The sequence below is a fragment of the Dermacentor silvarum genome, chromosome 2 (genome assembly GCF_013339745.2).
Source record: "Dermacentor silvarum isolate Dsil-2018 chromosome 2, BIME_Dsil_1.4, whole genome shotgun sequence".
Taxonomy (NCBI): domain Eukaryota; kingdom Metazoa; phylum Arthropoda; class Arachnida; order Ixodida; family Ixodidae; genus Dermacentor; species Dermacentor silvarum.
Genome location: NC_051155.1, coordinates 179,187,419 through 179,207,418, shown reverse-complemented (window position 1 = coordinate 179,207,418; position 20,000 = coordinate 179,187,419). Strand labels below are relative to the sequence as shown.

At 48.2% G+C, this 20,000-nt stretch overlaps 1 protein-coding gene across 1 annotated transcript in view; it reads left to right on the top strand.

Moving 5' to 3' along the window:
- The window catches only part of LOC119440588 (chondroitin sulfate proteoglycan 4-like), a 172,433-nt gene that overhangs the window by 98,720 nt on the left and 53,713 nt on the right, over nt 1–20,000 (top strand). Inside the window, 1 exon segment of the mRNA XM_037705486.2 lies at nt 15,980–16,403. Within this exon segment, the coding sequence (XP_037561414.1) occupies nt 15,980–16,403 (424 nt within the window).

The following is a 20,000-nucleotide window of genomic DNA, read 5'->3' as shown; positions in this document are numbered from 1 at the left end:
ACACCTATACTTCTATCGTGCCACCGCCAACTCCCTCTTTGAGATGGTCGCCTCGGGTGAATGACGACGATGATGATGACGATTTTTATACAGTGGCGCATGCCCGCAACGTGAGACTGGCCAAGAAGCGGATGGTACGTATCAAATAAATGCGGAGAAATTAAGAAATGCGGTAATATAAGAGACGCATGAACGAAAAGGGGCAAATTATAGCATTTCATCAGCTGCTTCACGAAAGCTTCGCTTACCCATAGATTCCAAAATGCGCATATATCGAATCTTCATAATTTCTTGTCTCCTTATAGAGTTGTCCTTTTGCGGAAAAAGTATTCACACTGTTCATATAGACAGTGGTCCTTAGGAGCTCCACTTCCTTTGACGCGTGGTGGTCCAGAGACTTCCGAAAGGTTTGCTTGCACGGACTGCATAGACAATTGTTCAAAAAAAAAAAGGGCGTTAGGTATTGTAATACCACAGTTTATTTTTTCTTTTTTCATAGACATTCCATTGGGTCGATTATAAAGCGCCTCCAGTCATTCTTTAGACTGCCTAAATAAATTTGTAAGAGGGACTGTCTCGGCTTCTTGCGACAGAGACGCAGTGGCTCCGGCCGAGCGGCAACGGCGCCGCCATAGGCCCCGTCCATTTGCGCCTTTTCTGGAGACACGTGAAGCTATAGCGACGCAGGGTGCGGCGTACCCTCTTCGCGGCTTTTATTGGGCCGCCGCCGACGCCGCCGCTCTTTCTTATAAATAGAAGCGATCGCAGTTCTTTCGGCGACGATATAAAGCGTTGCGCGCGACAAATAATGAGATTAAAATGATACACAAAAGACAAGCGTAACAGGACAGCGCGAAGGGGGTGAGGCGCACGGGCGCAGGGGCAGAGATAAAAGGGCGCGCGCGGGCTGAAACTGCGTGGCGGAAAGTGTCAACAGTGGAGGAAGAGGACGGAGGCTGGTTCTGAGGACTAAATCGAGAAGAGGTCGCCCCTGAAAGAAGCCGTCTTGTGTTCTTCCAAGCGATGGACGTGGCCTGTCTCCCCCCTCCAACCTCCTCACTTGGTGTCATTCTCTTCTTCCGTTTCTCTTCTTTGCTCATATTCTTTCTTTCTTTCTTTTCCGTTTTGATTATTCGTGGCTGGTTGCGTACGCGCAGCGTGTGCGAGGGAAGTGTCGCTACGCGGTGATTACCCGCGCCTCCCTATATTTCTTCTTTTTTCTTTGGGTTGTCACTGGAGCTTTGTTAGAATCGCAGCCCTATTTTTGCTGCTGCTGTGGTTGTTCGTTTCTCGCCTTTTCTTATTGCTGCGGTGGGCTATTCGTTGTCCTCAACAGGGTTCTTGACGTGTATAGTTAGCACGACTAGTTGCGCGGTTGTCGAGCCTCGCATTGTACGGTGGTTAAAAAGAAACTGTTGCTTTGAGTTACGGTAAGTTAGTTATGCAATATCTCTTCGTGCCGGAACTTGAAAAAAAATGAAGATTCCGCAAGTGAACTGTCACAACTGTAGTTTCTTGAATGTCTGCGCGGTGTTTATGCATAAGTATCAATACAAACAAGCTTTCTTTATCTTTTTTTAAACATTTTCCTGAAGTAGCCACGACTCGCTCCACATGCGGAGAAAGCTGCATAACGTTCGCTTGTACTACCACGGCGGCGCTCATGCGTATGTAAGTTGCAAACAGGCGCCCGCTGCGTGTGTTCATTTTTCGTACCTCGCATCACGCTTCGTCACCTCTCGTTCGCTCGATCGTCTAGCGTCTTAACTGCGTTTCTCCGCCAATTTCCCGGTCAGAGCTTTCAACTCTCTCGCCCAGTGATTTATTCGCCTCTCGATCAAACAAAAAACATGACAGCGCTTACAGCCACAGCGCCACTTAAGTGCCTGCAAATAGAGAACATACACTATGTAGATTACTCGACGATATGGTTTTCAACGAGGTCTCGTTTTAATGGCGAAGACCGGTTAAAGCTATTTGCTGCTATGAATGCGTGCGTGGCATGCAACAAAGCCCCCGGGACCAGCCTACCTACTCGTTCTTGTGACCGGTCTCCGGTATATCAGCGCACCACGTGGACGCTGTGAGTATATAATTTCTCTGGCGGGGCTCTTACCGGGATGCCACGACCAGTGTTGTTCAGGTAAGAGCGAGTGATCAAGGAAGGGCATGCCTGCAGATGCGCAGCAGAGAAACGGGAGAGTAACACTGGCGCAAAATGCCCAATTAACGCAGATGATTAGTAACGCAGATGACAGCACTTGCACTAACGAATCATGCGACAAAATTTACAAATGTTTGATAACCGAAATCCTTATAGGTGGCGTTATGACCACAATTGTCTCAGTGAGGCTTCACTCGCGCAAAGTCTCTCCAGCCACCGTTCGCCGCCAGTCAAAACATAGCATGCTCCGTAGGCACTGGCGATGTCAAGGGGCCGAACACACGACCTCGGCATTATGAAACCAGCGCTCTGCTGACTAAACCATCTGATTCGAGCCATCTGACTCGAGATACCGAAGTGTAAAGAAGTCGTGGCAAATATATGACGGACGATGGAGAAGCGGACACTCTAGACGCAGGAAAAAAAGTGGGTGATGGTGGTTTAGCGCATGCATGGAAACGGAGAGGAAAGAAGACTTTAATGGATGTTGAAGAGGCGAGCCCCACAGCAGGGCTGGCTACTTCTGACGGGAGTGATCTAAATAAGAACGACGATACAAAAAATTGTACTTCTTGCTCATCACTGCAACGCCACTATGGCAAGTGCTTCTGATTATATTTTCTTCAGCTTCCTCGATATTTCAGTTATGCTATTTCCGAAGCTCGAAACGTGTTTCGCACAAGACAAAAGCCGCTGCATGAAGCAATTTTGCCTCTAGTCGGGAAGTACTGTTGAATCACAAAGAGAAGGGCTGAAGCACGTTAAGAAAATTTCTCGGTCTCGGACGTCTGACACGCACGTAGTAACAGAGAAACGGAAGTTCGACGGCCATGTAGCCGCTGAGAACCAGTTGAGTGAAAAACTTCTCGTCACGTCTCATACGTCACACCGCTTGCATATGCGGTACGATATGGCGGTCCGCCGGCGGCAGCAAAATCGGCAGCTGTAAAAACGCAGCGAGACACCTATAGCTATACGTGTCTTGGGTAGAATTTCCACACATAATACAAGCAGTAGCAAGAAATATCATGGCCGATGCTTAAGAGCGTGAATGAGTGCACTTTACTTTTCAATGCAAAGCGAAGAAAACAGATAAGTTTTTGTTCGTCTCTGGACTTTCGCACTTAAGTGCGAAGCTAGAGCCTCTGCGCCGCCTAACTTGACATTTAAATTACTCCAGTGTTGGCCATTTCTGTATTTGTGATCAAGTATATAGCTCGTATAAAGACATCTATAACAATAATATTAGAACCACGCAGGAGATGCCAAACAAATCCTTTGAACGCTGTATTCAGGAGTGATATTATTCAGCCGCAAGATATGCCTTTATAGGAACAAACAAACAAACAAAAAAGAAAGAAAGAACGAAGGTGGCAAAAGAAGCGGTAAACGGTGGACAGGAGCGGAAGTCGCTTGGATATAGGCGTGTGCTGCTGAGCAAGCTCCACTTAACCGTAAGCCTTAAATCGCCGAGAGCTCGGGTGTTGATACAAGCTAACGACTTCAAGGAGCTTCGCGCAAGGACAGCCTCGGAACGGCTCGCAATCGATATTCTCTTTTTAGAATATTTAAAACGAAGAAGAAGAATAGCGAGAGTGTGAAAGGGAGAGAGAAGAAAAGAAGGGAACGTGATCGAAACGTTAAGGGAAAGAGCAGCGAAACAGCGGGACTTTTCAAAAGAAATAAAGCATCGTCCTCGATTTCCGAAAACGGCGAGAGCAAAAGAAACAAAGGCGCGTATAAGCCAGCGCTGCAGAGCAACCGCGACGTTCCGCGCGAAGCAAAAGACGCAGGATCTGTGGTGGCTCCGAAAGCGCACGAGAAGGAACAGGAGGCTGGCAGGCAAGAAGAAACCAAGAGGCGTTGGGTACGCTTCAACCAAGTGCGGAGGTAAGGGGGGGAAGGGAAGGTGGCGTTGTATCGGAGGAGTTGCTGCGACGGAGTGCTTTTCGGAGGGTGCGGTGGGGGCTGAAGGAGGAAGGGAGTCACGGTGAAGGAGAAGAAGAAGCAGGCGAGGTTTTTCCGTGGGCACGTGGTGCGCTGAACGACAAGCAGCGGTGCGTGCGAGTCGCCACGCGCCGTGCGCGCGGTGGCGGCGGCGGCAGCGAGGGGACGTTGCGAAGATTTGCGACAGCTGTGCCTGAGAGGGGCGCGCGGGCGACGGGCCCGTGGCTGCTGGAAATAGACGAGCGGCGGCGCGCGAGCAAGAAGCGAGCGGGCCGTTGGGTTCTCCGTCGAAGACGGCGTCACCCGGAGGCGCCGCCGCGGAGCACGAGAAAGTCCGAGAGAGAGAGAGAGAGAGAGAGAGAGAGAGGCGACCAGTAAAAAGAGCACCAGCAGCCGTTTCCGGCCTTGTTTCGACGACCGGGAACCAGCTTTTCGTCGCCGTGAGGTTCCGTATGACGTCATTTGGAGAAGAAATCGTCGCCGCGCGCCGAACGCTGTATGTGCGAGTGAAAGGGCGCGAGGGGCGCGTCTTTCACGGGGAGTGAACGCACGGCGGAGAACAAACGCGCGTTCTGCGCCGTGCTCGCTTAAGGGCTGCAGAAGTAGGCGTCTCTGTTCTCCTTCACAATCACCATGTATGTAGAGCAAACGCGCCTTCTTCCAACGAGCGAGAGGCCGTGGGGGAGGGGGAGGGAAGGGAGGCGACGTTTAGCTGCGGCACGCAGTGCCTATTTATATCAGCCGTGCTCCCTCAAGGGCTGCAGAAGATAGCGCCAACCTTTCCCTTTCCCTCAAGAACCACTTACCACCTATTTATATCAGAGGCTCCGGCAACAGTCACCAACGCCGCACGCATTTTGAGCGAACGCGGGCAAAACGCCGATGGCGTCGACAACAGTTCTGCGTGTTGTTCCTACCAAAGCCGCTCACCTTACTTCGTATGACATTGCTGTGTTGCTATCGCATTCATTGCTTCGCCCTTAGGGCGAAACTGTGACATTTTTTTACCTGGCAATCAGTCTACTCCGGTGCAATTTGTGGGCTCGTGGCGTCGCGCGCACCACTCGAGACGGAGAGGAAGAGAGCCTTCTTTTGTGTGTAGGACACGGTTCGGCAACAGTGGCGCCTGTATGTGAATCTTCGAAAAGAACAGTGGCGGCTCGGGCGCTGAAACTCGGAAATACGAACGGGTCGCGTCGGGCATGCGCACGTGCGCTTGCGCTTTTGCGGCGTCGCCGACGCGTTCTTGCACAAGCATGCATGCGTTGTCGACGCCAAAGTGTGGGCCCGTTGTTATCGGTATACGAAAGCGAAAGACGAAGTAGAGCTCTCGATCAAAGTTAGGCGCGACATTTGGCAGGCGTGGTGAAATATGTCGAACCATAAAAATAAGCGGAGCTTTCTGGCGCAACAATAAAGAAAGCTGCAAGGAATAATGTTTGCTTCACTGTACAGTCCCGTTGCATTAGGAAAAGCCTAACTATTACGCGCAACAAAATGTAACGTTCATTGCGGGACAAAAAGTTTCGACGTAGTATGCTTATGGCCACTCTTTAGAACGCGCACTTTTCAAATTGCTTCGAGCAGAACACATTAGATATGGCTTGCGGAAATGCGCTCTAGCTGCCATGTCACAAACGAAACAAAAGCCCTCACTTGGCCATGTTCTCACGGGCTTCGTTACCGCCGCCCGTCAAGGACGGTGACCAGTCGCTGTACCTCCAATTCGACCCAATGGGATGGTACGTCATAACTTATAAGCATCGCAGTTGCATCGCAGTTGCTAAAGTTGTTAATGGCGGCAGCCACACCTACATCGACAAGCGTTGTGGCTTTTATTAAATTTTATATTCTTCTGGCGTTTCATTCCTCGTTTTCTGGAAGCTAACATCATATCTGCACTGCTTCGCATATAGTGGTATGGAGCCGTGGTACCTGTCAAAGGTTGTGAAAAGGCTCTTTGCGACGGTACTAGCAGTGACTTATACAACGCATAACCATTCAAAAATTGCTAGCAACCTTTTGGTCTTCTCTTCCGCTGCCACTCTTGGTGCGGCTGGGAGGCAACACATGTCTTTGTCTGCTGCGCAATTCGTCTTTCCAACTTGATATTGCGGTCCTATGTGGCAGACCCGGGTCACGTGCATAATGGCTTAAAGACAATTTGTGCGCGCACAGCTAGGTTTCAGCTCCTCCGTGGTGGCTACCATTTTCTCCTCCCATGAGCACAGGCTGATGTCGACGAGTTGCGTTTGCGGTTGCCGGGGCTTAGTCTACCGGGTAATTAATTGCTGCACCTGTGGTTAGCTGTTCAACGCAGTTACCTTAAACTGGGTTAGGCTGCCCGTGTTCTTGGCAGGACGTTCATTTTTACACCCGAGTGCACTGTGAGTTCCATTCTTTGCGTCCTGTGAAAATCGCATCACTTGGGAAAGATTCACGCATCACCTGGACGCTGATGAAATAAAAACTTTAGCAACGCCTTTTCTGTTACCTGTTGCTGTTTTTTTCTTCTTTGTCTCTCTTTGCCCTCTTTCCAAGCCCTATATTCCCCATCCCAGTGCAGGGTAGCAAACCGAAAACTCGCATCTGGTTAATCTTCCTGCCTTTACTCTCTCTCTCTCTCTCTCTCTCTCTCTCTCTCTTAGCGCTTCATGCACCGGTAGCGTGTGCTTGTCGTCTTTGCTAAGGTTAATAGAGGAAACATGTTATCTGGGGAACTTAACCTTAGAATTCGCCTCATGAGCACGCAGTCTTTCTCCGCGGTTAACTCAGACGACAACGCCACAGCCAGACGCACTCAAAAAACAGTTTGGGTTAATATTCTCGAGAATTTAAAGCCGGTGCTCGCCGCCTCCGAGAGAGTGGTCATAGTCATTGCTGTTTTTAAGCGCGTGTCATGTGCAGGTCCACCTAAACTCCATTTTTCTTTGTATGGGGATTATCTTAAACCCGACATTTTTGCTACTTCCTTAATAAGTTTCCTCTCTGTATGACTGCCTGTTCACGTAAAACAAAGCAAAACAAATCATTCATTGTGTTTAAATGATCTGGTCATCAGGATACTGATAAATTTTCTTTTTTTAACGCAGATATCATCGGACATTTTTTAAAGCTGAGGACGGTTTTGGGGTCATGCTGAAGTGGCCTTGAGCGCATCCTTGCAAACATTATCACAAAAAAAGCTGTCAGCCCTTCCACAGGGGTGGAGATGGAAGACCAGCGAAGCTGTACTATAGTGGGAATTATGTATTTCTAATTATTACTATTAAGATGTAAGGGTGTAATTGGTTATTTGAACTATTAAAGAATGAGAAATATACAGGGTGTTTCAGCGAACATATTAGAGAGTTTTAGAATAGGGGCCCCAAAAGTTTGGGGACCCAAAGAGCTTTGCGGGTGTTAGCGTTGGGGCATGCAAGAGTTTTAGAATAGAAAATTAAAAAATTAAATTATGGGGTTTTACGTGCCAAAACCACGATCTGATTATGAGGCACGCCGTAGTGGGGGACTCCGGAAATTTGGACCACCTGGGGTTCTTTAACGTGCACCTAAATTCTAAGTACACGGGTGTTTTCGCATTTCGCCCCCATCAAAATGCGGCCGCCGTGGCCGGGATTCGATCCCGCGACCTCGTGCTCAGCAGCCCAACACTATAGCCACTGAGCAACCACGGCGGGTAGTTTTAGAATAGGGCTTTGCGTTTGCGAATAGCGTCTTGCGCTTGCAGCGCCACTACGGTGTCAAAAAAAACTATTATAAATATTAAAATAAACTATACCATTTTATGATAGGAAGAGTAATTTTGACTTTCGTGGTTTTGCGTTTAATTACAATTGAGAGGTTATTCTATTAGCAGCAAGCGATTTGTTGTGCCTAATTTTGAGTAACCAACTTGACGTGCCTTCACCAGCCAAGCTAATCCACGTTAGGCCTACGAGCGGTGAAATCGACAATCGAATTCGGAATCAGCGGCGTCTAATGAATCAATCTTCATTACACACGTTAGTTGAGAGAAAGCGATAACCGCAGTCACTTCTCCTAGCTTGCGAACTTCACGCATTACCAAGAATCAAGCCGAGTTTGGTACTCGGAGAGCCGTCGCTTCGATGGGTGCCGCCATGTTTGTTGACGGCAAAGCTTTTGGGGCTGCTTTTGGGGCTCCCGCTAATCGGTGAAATAGCGTGCCCAACGCAAAACCTAAACTCAGTTAGCGTCTCGCGCATGCGCAGTGGTGTCGACGCTATTTCTTTGGGGCCCCAAAACGTTTGGGGCCCCTATTCTAAAACTCCCTATTCAAAAATTCTTATAGGTTGCCTGTGGCAGATAGCACAATTCTAGTTCATGAGCTGCTCTACTCGAAGAGGTGGACATTACTTGCACAAGAAATTGAAATACATAATCGACTAATCAACAAAAATTCACTAATTAAGTTTTTAACAAATTTCCTGATGGCCCATATTGCAATTTACAAAATGTAGCCGTGGAGTTCGCAAGGCGGACCCACATGGAACGAATTCTCGGGATGACACCATTTTCGAGATATTAATTCCCGAACTTTGCAGAGAAATGCATTGGCGTTCCAGTTAGTTTATTAACAAAACGTCTCTTTATGCACTGAAGCACAAAATTAACTGGAACGTCAATGCATTTCTCCGCAAAGTTCGGGGATTCATATCTCGAAACTGGAGCATCCTGAGAATTAATTCCAAGTGTATGCGCCTTGCGAACTCCACGGCTACAATTTGTAAATCGCAATATGGGCCATCAGGTAATTAGTTTAAAACCTAATTAGTGAATTTTTGTACGATTATGCATTTCAATTTTTTGTGCAAGTAATGTCCGCCTCTTCGAGTAGACCAGCTCATTAACTAGACTTGGGCTATCTACCACTGGCAACCTTAAATAAATTTTTAAAGTGTTCACTAAAACACCATGTATATGATCCGGTGGTTTTCATTTATTTAGTGACCACAGGGATCATGGTTTTATGGTCGCTACGGTACACCGCTATAGGGTGTATACGGCAAAGGTTCGCACGTTCTTTATAAACACGTCACCAACGCCGCGCGCGTTTGGTGCGAACGCGGGTAAGACGCCGCCGCCGTCGACAACAGTTCTGCGCGTTGCTGGTGCTGCTCCCCGTCCCTCCCACCCGTCCTCCCCCCCCCCCCACGGCCTCTCGCGCGACGGAAGAAGCCACGTTTGCTCTCCGCCGTGCGTTCACTCCCCGTGAAAGTGCGCTTCCCTCGCGCGCTTTCACTCGCACCTACAACATAAGGCCAATTAAAGTTTTTTTTTTCTTTTCTACACGCGGTCACGACCATCGGAGACTGAGCCCTTAATAGCTTCGCTGTAAAAATTAGGTGCAGGTTCATACTAGTGGTGCGAAGACAGGGCAAACAGCGAAGCTGGCGACCCCACCTAGCTTTATCTCGGTTCGGCCACGTTTTTGCGAGGTTATGATTCGAGACACGGCCACGTTTTGCGCAACATCACCCCGGAATCATCGACAGTCCAAGGAGCAACGAACACTCGGTCATTAAAGTATCTGGACGCTTCTGGACGCTCAAACGCTTTTGCTCGTTTTCGCGGGCTCGTAACGCCGGATCTTCTGCGAATCGCCGGACCGAAGTCGTCACGATCGTACCGAAGTCGTCTCACTCGCTCTCGAATAGCGGCGCGGCGGCTTTCGCGACGCGCTTCCTCTTCTTCAGGAGTGACGCTGTTATTTGGCCGCCCCATCTTCACGGCGATGTGCTCTGCGCGTAGACGGCGGGGCTTTTGTGTCGCCGCGGCGGCGACGCGGAGCTATATATCCCGTTGGACGGCGCAGTGATGTCACGGCTTAGCTCCGCCTCTGCGCAGCCGCGGCAACCACTCCGCACGGCGCGGTGACGTCATGGTTCGGCAAAGCTAAGGCAAACCGATGCTGCGCGCGCGATGACGTCACGGCTCACGCAGCTGTGGCGAGGCTCGGTGTGGTCGGCGCAGCTGGTGCGAAGCGTTGCTAGGCGACGCATGGTGACGTCATCGCCAGGCGGAGGTTTTGCGGCGTACACTCGACGGACCATCCTCGAGCTTATACAGCTTCGATAGTTCACAGGGGTATGGGCCATTGGGCTTGGACCCTTTCTGCACTACCACCAGGATCGGCCCACATTTCGGCGTTACTCCTGACGGCAAACGCCCAGGTTAAACAGCTTCGCTGTTAATATACTGTTTTGTTCCTACTTACTTTTTATTACCTTCAATAGCATGTCGTTGGAAGTGGAATTTGATATGATGTATTATTTCCGTAAAGGCAATTCCTGTGGTCGGGTGGACGCAACAGCATCGTTCTGACATGACAAGAACAAATAACACGGATGTTAGCGATAACGAGAAAGAACGGAAACAACGGACTCGTTGAACTCCCGATGACAATTTGCGACAGATAAGTGCCACGACACATCACCACAATGATAACGCATGCGCCCGCCGAACACAGAACCTTCGGCTTTGCCGAATCGATTTCCTGAGTGAAAACACATTACAGCGCTCAGCCCTTGCCAGCAACACGTGTGTTGATTCAGCTAGAATAAAAAATAGAAATGGAGCGAAATGATTCAGTGGAACGAGAGAAAAAACCACATGACGCAAGGATACCGCTGAGGGAATTTGATTAACGCTTGCAACGTCGCGGTGAAAGTCCGACGCGCCGAGTCCGAAACAGGACGACTTTCCAGTGCTGTCACGTCTCGTTTATATAAACGCCGTGCCTCTAGTACTGTGCAGTGGTCTGCAGGCCGGAGAAGGCTTCAGACACCAATGGGTCGACTTTAAAAAAAATAGAAGCTGTTACTCTTCGTGATCAGACCACACAAATTCGTTAGCCAATTAACAAAAAGCATAATTTAGATCTTGGAAGGCCAAAGCTTAGGCGAGGCACGAAGAAAAAGAAAACAGAAAAAGAGGAACACAGCGCATTGCGCTGTTAATAGTGCCCGAAATCACGAATAAATCCCAGTCGTGCATTGAAAAATTTCCTTAAATTTGATAATTGCATTCAGTTGCGAAGCTTAGTGTTGCCACGACGTCGAACACTGCAACGGCCCAAACATGGTTGATATTTTAAGTGCTCCCAATGGAGTACGTGGTTGGAAATATTCACGCATGCTTCAGCATCCCTGTACCTAACTGCGAGCGTCCCAGAACCTCCGATGCAGTGCGGTTTTATGTGTCAGAGACGTGTAGAATGCATATTCAGCAGCAGATATGTACGCTGTTGAAGATTAAAAGTTGTGGTTTCATGACTAACACAATTTAAATGTATTAATTAGTATCCCAAGGCAGCACGTGGAATCGTTTTGATGTGTTGCGCACTTTAAAAAGAAGTTGTATATTTCAGTGAGTAACTTATTTCTTTCCACAAGAATAGTCATGATCATGTGATCATTTTTTGGGAGTATTTGGATTGGCTGACGCTTTATGCTGGGTTACAATGGTCGTAATGGTGTAGGATGCGTAGGATGGATAACCGTAGGCATGCTTAGGATGGATAACCGGTGGATCATTAGGGTTACAGAATGGATACCAAGAGAAGGGAAGCGTAGTCGAGGTCGGCAGAAAACCAGATGGGATGATGAAGTTAGGAAATTTGCAGGCGCAAGTTGGAATACGCTAGCGCAAGACAGGGGTAATTGGAGATCTCAGGGAGAGGCCTTCGTCCTGCAGTGGACATAAAATATAGGCTGATGATGATGATGATGATGACAATGGTCGTAATGACTGCTAAATGTTTGTGAACTCAGTTCAATGTTCATTCCCTTCCCGACCAATCAAAAGGCGGCTAGAACTAAATGCGAAGAATCCTTGACAGAGATCTGACCTCCTTTGTGCAGCTCGCGCAGCACTTTGACTCACCGCCATTGAGGCTTCATGACTAAGACAGTACAGTTTAAAGACAGCGTAATATTTCTTGTGAGTAAATTAAAACAAACATATGCAATATTGCACACACATGTTAGCACGGAAACAAAATGCTAACTGGTATACAAAACTTGTGTTAACTACCTGGCGAGTCCCTCTTTCATTGTAAACGTATTTATTTGACTGACATAGGAATAAGTATTACTTTAAGATTGATTTTGATTCCGTGGTAACATGGCTGTATTTCCGTGAGATTCAATAAAAGGGCAGCTGCCATTCACAAGTCCCATAGACACGAACAGCTTTCCCTGGCATACATGCCCCAGTGCCCACAACGTTAGCGAAAGGAAAATCTCTCCCAAGAATGATGACAATAATTATTTGGGAGAAAACTGCACCTGGAGTCTGGAACAGTTTTAAAGCGATGCACAAGGATATAAAGTAAATGTTATCCTGATAACGTATGTATAGAGTTATTATATTTTAATATTCCTGCAAACGTGAGATAGGAAAAAATACGGACAGAGAACATATTCCTGGCAACCGTATGCGATTCGAACCTAGCGCCTTTGTGCTTGGGAAGCGTCGCTTTTGACCACTCTGAGACGATAGCGACACTATTTCGCGCAGCAGATTTCAGGTAACACCGATAGCCATCAATTCGGTAGTCGAGGCGTCCCGTGGCCAATAAGGAGACGTTGCTGCGTGTAAATAGTTCTGGGCCAGTCGCTCAATAATCAGCTAACCTCAACTATACTATATTCAGTCGCCCTGCACGGTTGACGCTTGGAACTGCGTGTCACTATTCTTGCTCGCTTCACGAGCCACGGAGTTGACAACGCCAGTCCGTACATGCCGGCAATACTGAGAGACTCGATGGAGGCTGGGGACATTCCATATCGCAGGATCCAGGCTCCTGGGCATACTTCGGTGAAATAGCGTTCCAATAATAATTCCCCGCTGGAGGCATTCGGTGGAACCACAGCAACGTGAAAGAACTTATTGATTTCTGCTTCCGTGCCTGTCTGTAGCCAGGTCGTGGTGAGTGCAGTAAATTCCGCAAATTCTTTGCGGTTGTTAAAAAAGTAGGCTTAAATATCAAATAAAAATGTTTAAAAATGAAACGAAAACACTGAAAGGGCAAGAGAAATGACGTTGTATTGAGTTTTTCAGCACACTTTATTGCTGTGCATAAACGAATTGCCCTTTCTTTTTTTTTTTTTTTTTTAGTCTTTTGGTTCACACTTCAGCCGCAGGTCTAAAAGGACAAGCATGGTTACCGGTATCAGGGTCCGGTGTTTTTCGGTCAATTTACATCATTACCTTGGTCAATTTACACGGTTTACACCGCCTTCATCCTCTTTAGCTTATGCTAAAGTGACTGTGACTTCATGTTTCTTGGAGGGGTGGTGGCATCCGTGGAAGCCCCATGGTTCCTGAAAAACACGGACGCATATACCGTATACGATGGCCGCTCTTGAAAGTTCTGTAAGTTGTTTTTCAATTACAGTGATTTCTATGTAACGACAATGAAACATATATCATAATATATCTCCCGGGCCGGAGATATCACAGATACTACTGGAGAAAGAGCGAAACTTTCGCACGAGTACTTTCACGCGAACGGTTACCGAAAGGAACCCTTTGACTTTCGTGTAAATACGATAGTCAGCAAAATAATAATAATAATAATAATAATAATAATAATAATAATAATAATAATAATAATAATAATAATAATAATAATAATAATAATAATAATAATAATAATAGGAATACTGCTAGTGACATCTAGAAAAAAAGAAAAAAAGCTAAGAATGAGAGTGCCACAAATTTCCGAGAAAATGTTCACTGTATGCGAAACGAATGAGCGGTTAATAACAAGCTTAAGGGCAGAGGTCACGTGCTAAAATTTTTAGGGCTTAAGAGCTTGCCTCGCTCGTCTCTTCCAAATCGTCGTTCATGCGTCAGAGCGCAAGGCGTACGTGACTGAGCTCGACGTCTGTTTTCATGATCCTCGGGTTACGCAAGGAGGGAAAAGAGAGGATCGACCTCATGCTCGATTTGCATACGAATTCAGAATTATTCTTTCGCTGCCGAGGTAATCCCTAGGATTACAATTCGTAATTCTTTCTTAATCCTCCTTCCACGCCCTCGCCGCTCCCAACCCTGCCAAGAAGTAATATATTCCTTTCCAGTTTACGTTTTTGATTCTTATTACGACAGTCCTTGTGATACAATATCTCTTTATGCTTTCCGGAAGGCATAACCGTCGCGTCACGCTGCATTTGTCCGACAAAAAGCCGGATTTTTTTCTTCCGCCCAAATTTACGTACGTGTAGCAAGCGGGAAAGCCAGCTGCTTTAAAATATCAGTGCATCGACTGAAGTTCCGGAAAGCACAGTTATGTGAACTTTGCGCGTTTCGCTTGCAATTAATCTGACGTTGGCGACGGGAAATGTATATGTAGTACGAGATCGATGGCAAGCTCTCGGTCTTCTGTCTAGTCATATGCTGTGGGTGATCTGTACTTGGTACGTGCCGTGTTCATATATTAAGAGAGAGAGAGAGAGAAATAGAAGATAGAAAAGACAGGGAGGGTAACCAGAGGCATGTCCGGTTTGCTACCCTGAACTGGGGGAAGGGCATATAGGGATGGAAAGAGAGAGAGCACAGTTTCGCGCACATTTGAAGGTACGCACCGAATCTACAAACGGTATCCACGACCTGTCGACGATAACGTTTTCGTGGCTTTCTGTGCCATCGATGCGTACGGGCATGGTCCAAGGATCTTCATTTCCGTAAATGGTCTAGAGTCCAGCCGATTCAATGGTGTCGGGAGAGATTCACGCTCGACGTCGTACCGGGGACAGAGAAATAACATGTATTCAACCGTTTCTGAAGTTCCGCAATAGTCGCACATGGGGCGTATATTCCCCATTCCGATGTGGAACGAGTATACCTTTGTAAATGCCACCCCGAGGCAGAGGCGGCGCAGCACTGCCGCTTCAGAGCGGGAAACTTTTGATGGTACTTGTAGCTTTAGGGATGTGTCAAGTGTATTATTAAACAGTTTTATTATTATTCATTGTGTGCGTAGTATTCATTGTGTATAATGCGCATATAGTGCACACATTGTAGGCAGGTGTACATTATGCACTTTGTGGCGTAGTATTGGACTGTACTGCGCACAAGCACACAATGTGCTGCTATAGTGTGCAGATGACTAAGACACATGGTGTGCCCCAATTTTGTGAATTTGGCCCATTGTTATTAAAGCGAAATCCTTATTTGTCTATGTTGGCGGTGCCCTTATTGGCGTGCACTTGGCGGTTACCTTGGCGAAACGGGGCAGTGAAGAAAAATGGCCGGCGCCGCAAAAGAATGTTCTAATTGACGTCACATTTCTCAGGGAGGTTCCTGAAGACAAAGTAACTTAGTGGCTTTGAAAAGAAAATTTGGTACATTTCGGTCTGGGTGGCAATTGAACCCAAGCCTCACTCTCGGGTGCGAGACGAGCACGCTTCCCTGAAGCCACGGCTACTTTTTATTATTATTATTATTTATTGTTGAATCCACGGCTGCTCCACGGTTCTAGCTTACTAAACGCGTGCCTAATGCGTGCGTGATTGCACACGTCACGTCGCAGCCATATTGCTGACTAAAGGTGTGGTCTAGTGCTTACACTGACACGCTGCACTTTAGGTACTACGTTAAGTGTTCATATGTGGCGTTCAGTATATCTATAGGTCACCATAGTGGCACACATGTACTTCCCATTGCGGCTCGTTATGTCTTGCAAGAAGTCTAACCCCAATTGTATAACTTGATGTAGTAGCAAATGTGCAGCAGGCTTTCGCCTTCTTGTGTTACAAGAGTGTAACAACTGCCGAACATTTTCTGGGAAGTTAAATCGAATCAATCAGTCAATCAATGTCTCGTTGCTTATCCACGCAGAGGCATCATTTCTGGGCGACGGCTTCGTGTCGCTAGAGCTGGAGGATGCTCGCGAGAGCACCGACCTGAGTCTACGCTTCCGCACGGCGAGGCCCGACGGGCTGCTGCTGCTCGCCGCTGGGCCCGACGACTACTGCCTGCTCCAGCTGGCCGGGGGTCGGCTGCGGCTGCGGCTCGAGCTGGGCGCCGGGGAGCCCGCGCTGCTCGAGAGCCCCGCGGGCGTGCGGCTGGACGACGGCGCTTGGCACTCGCTGCAACTGCGCCGGAGGGGCGCGCTGGCGCTGCTCCTCCTGGACGGCGTGCACGAGGCACGTGCCCAGCTGCCGTCGCGGTTCATCCAGCTGGATATCAAGTGGGGGCTGTTCGCCGGTGGCCTGGGAGACTTCCAGGACCTCTTCCTCGGACACCTGCAGTCATTCCGAGGGTCGGTGACGCTGCTAGCACGCACTCTATGGTTGGGAGTTGGCATATAGTTAGTACGGGTTCATCTTGGAAGAAATGACACGAAAGAAGACACTGAAGATTAGATGACGGAAGGACAGGATAGGTGCCACTAACTCGGGGCTTAGCCAGATGGGAGGGAGAAGGGGAGAGAGAGGAGGAGGCGAACTGGCGCCTCGGATCTGTTTGTGCCCCGGTGGCCGCGGTGGCGGGTGCCGACGCGAAGCGGCGGTCAGGTAGACTGCTCCCTCCCTGATAGTGAGATAATATTTGGATCATCAAAACAGTGATGCGTTTATTTAGGAATAGCCGAAGGACGGGAAAAGGCAGACCACTGTGGCTGCTGTTAAGGGATCAATGCTGTTCCTAAATAAACGCATCACTGTTTTGATGATCCAAATATAATCTCACTATCAGGGAGGAAGCAGTCTACCTCACTGGAGCAGTATATTTTTTTTATTTGGGTGTTGCAACGCTGCGCTCCGCAACACCCCAACGACCGCCGCTTCGCGTCGGCGCCCGGCACCGCGGCTTCCGCCGCAGCACCGGGGCACAAACAGATCCGAGGCGCCGCCATGGTTCACGTTCTCCCGTGCGACGGCACCACAGTCCAAGAGGCCCAGCTGCCCTGGAAAATGAATTGCGCAACCGGGCGCGTGCACCCTTCCTCCTCATCCTCTCCCCGATATTTGTGTGTACCAGGATAACTGGTTAACATGACGTGCGACAACAACCCTTCCCCCCCTCTCTTCCCCGGTAAAAAGCGAGCAAATTCGAAAAGAAATCCTGGCTACGCCACTGCCACTAATGACTTTATTCCCTGAAGGCCTTCAGAAAATACTGTTTTACAGGCAGCTTTCCTGTCATCTAGCCTTATGTGTCATTTTCTTTCCTGCCATTTTTTCAAGAATGTAGTCGTTGTCAAAACTTACGATGCCACTAGGCTCGTCATCAAACCTATCATTGGACCGTGCAAGTTAGCCTTTTTATAATGCTCTCTTTAGCTGAAATCGGATACAGGCTGTACACGTTGCAAGTTTCTCCACGCAAGCAGCGTTATGTGGTTGTTTAAGAGAGAGAGTCTGGTAAGAGACGGCGCGAGTGGTGTAAGCTCGTGAGAGCCGGGCATATGCCGCACACAAAGACTTCGCTAGCCGCTGTGTAGAACATTTGTTGCTCCAAAGCCGCGGACTTTAAAGTATTTTAGCACGGCATTACACTTCCTCCACATACAACCACCCTTTATTTTCTGCTGCTCTAAAATATGGTTCCTCCATGCCGCACTGTCGTCCTCACACCTGGTACCATCCTATGTTCGGCGCGGAAACCGCAGCATTCGCACTTCTGCCATCTCTAAACTATCCACGTAACCGCTGCACATCGGCGGCGCTGCCGTCTTCTCAAAAGTGTTACCGCTCTGCTGCTTAGGTTCTACCGTTATACCCGTAGCGATGACAGCAGAACGGTAACGCCATGCTAAAATACCTTATTGACCACATGAATGCTCTTCACCTATATGGGCTTCGGAACGTCACGCGCGTTCATGAGAGCTTCCGGAGGATGCTGACGATAATACCTCTCGCTGAGCGGCTTCTAAACGTTTGACAAAGACTGCACTTGAAATGTATGTGGACTTGCTCCAATATAACGTATCTCAGATGTTCGTGTACATGCGCATGAGGTATACGGTTTGTATGCGTTTGGTCTCGGTGAGCTTTTGCCAGCTTTGTGCGTGCAAACCTATAGGATTTTCCTGCCATTCTTTGCAGCATTTATTATTCTACAACAAAGAGAAGAGTATCCGGTGTTGTTCAGAAACACGCCATCGTCCTCTCTGTTTCTTTCCGCACGTGTTACCGCACGGCATATTAGGCGGATTCATTAAAATATTCGTCCTTATTCCGCTGGTTTGTATTGTTATTTTTGCGGGCAATGTAATCTGGTTTGCTACCCAACACCGAAAAATAAGAGGGGGGGGGGGGGTGTAAAGATGAAAAAGTTGAGAAAGAGGGCAGGAAAATTACGCCATTGTGCGGTCATATTCGTTCTCTAAAGTTTTTTTTTTTTTTTTTTTTGAAGAATTAGACTGCTTCATCGTGCCTACTGTGTAGATGTCTGTCAAGTCCAGGGGCCTAGAACTCTTCATTAATGAAATGGACGGCTGCCGAGCTCATCGTACGCAGACGAAAGCGACCGTCTCTGTTCGTAAAACAGGGGGCAGTCACATATGAAATGTTCAGTTGTTTCTACTGGAACCCCGTAATTCATGAGCAGTGCTGCTAGCCACTCGAATTCCCAACGCATGGGCGTTTATTAACTCCATACGAAGCTGCAAACGGCGCAGAAACATTGAGCTCCGTTGTAGGCCTGTGGGAATGGCGGCGATGTACGCAATGGTCAGACAATGTAAACGTAAATTCGCGAAGTCATTTGGCTCCACTTTGTCAAAAGCACATCTGGGCCAAGTTGCGTAGCCCTCATGAGTCATCTTTTCAAAGGGGGATAAGTCGAGCACAACGGTGAGCAGAACGGGCGATTGTCTCTGCGTGGTCATTATCTCAACTCGGAATGGATCTCGTATAGATTAAAAAAGGTAAGCCATGACTTTCCTTCGATTGCACAGTGAAGAATAAGTCTGATTTTTTAACAGGTTGTTCATGGGATATACGACATTAATAAGCAAGAAGACATTGTGTAGGCCTGCCTCGGAGTAACTGACTATGCTCCATGATTCTTTAGACAAGGAAAAATCTTTTTAGTGTGCAAAACGTAGGAGGAAGGAAGAAGGCGACAGGCCTAAAATGTGTTTCACCAACCACCCCAAGCAGCTACCCTTATGCTTTATGAATTTGCAAACTCCTGAGCTACTAATGCGTAGAATTTACGAAGTAAATCAAGTGCCGGCGGCTGTCACTGTGGCCGCGCCAGATAGATTAAACTTGATCACGACCGATTTCCGGGCTACTGCGTCTGTTCATGTGCTGGGGAAACCGATCCATTAGTCAAGGCATGGAAGCGTCCACCGTGCTTCGCGTGTAGAAGTTGCAGCGTGACTTGCTTCACGGTGAATGAAAGAGAATTATTTTGGCAAATTGGGGCTCTCTGGGCAAAAGATGTTCCTATCGTCAAAGCTTAAAGCCCAGACCACACGTACGCCTGCGGAAGCGCGCTAGTTCGCGTCTAGCTCGCCTTGCGCCTGCCGCGTCTAGCGAGGAATGGCGGTTTGCATCCACAAATACGCGCGACAGCGCGCGCTCACTGGCCTGGCTCGTTGACGCCTTGGCGGACGCCACTTCGTACTTTGTTATTGACAGCGTTTCAAGATGCTTCGATATCTATAAATATAACTGTTATATTTTTAGAGCTGGTATATCAGCACAAAAAGTGAAGAAGAAGCACTTTCTTGCATGGTATAAATCTGCTTCACTGAGAGTTGAATGTAGCGCGCCATCGCCGCGTAGCCAGGCGCCGACGCGAGGCAGTCCAAGCGCGCAATAACAGAAAGGAGCTGTTCACCAAGCCTTGCCGCACCGCCTGCGCATGCGTGGGCGCGCGGACGCGAGCTTTCGCGCTTCCACAA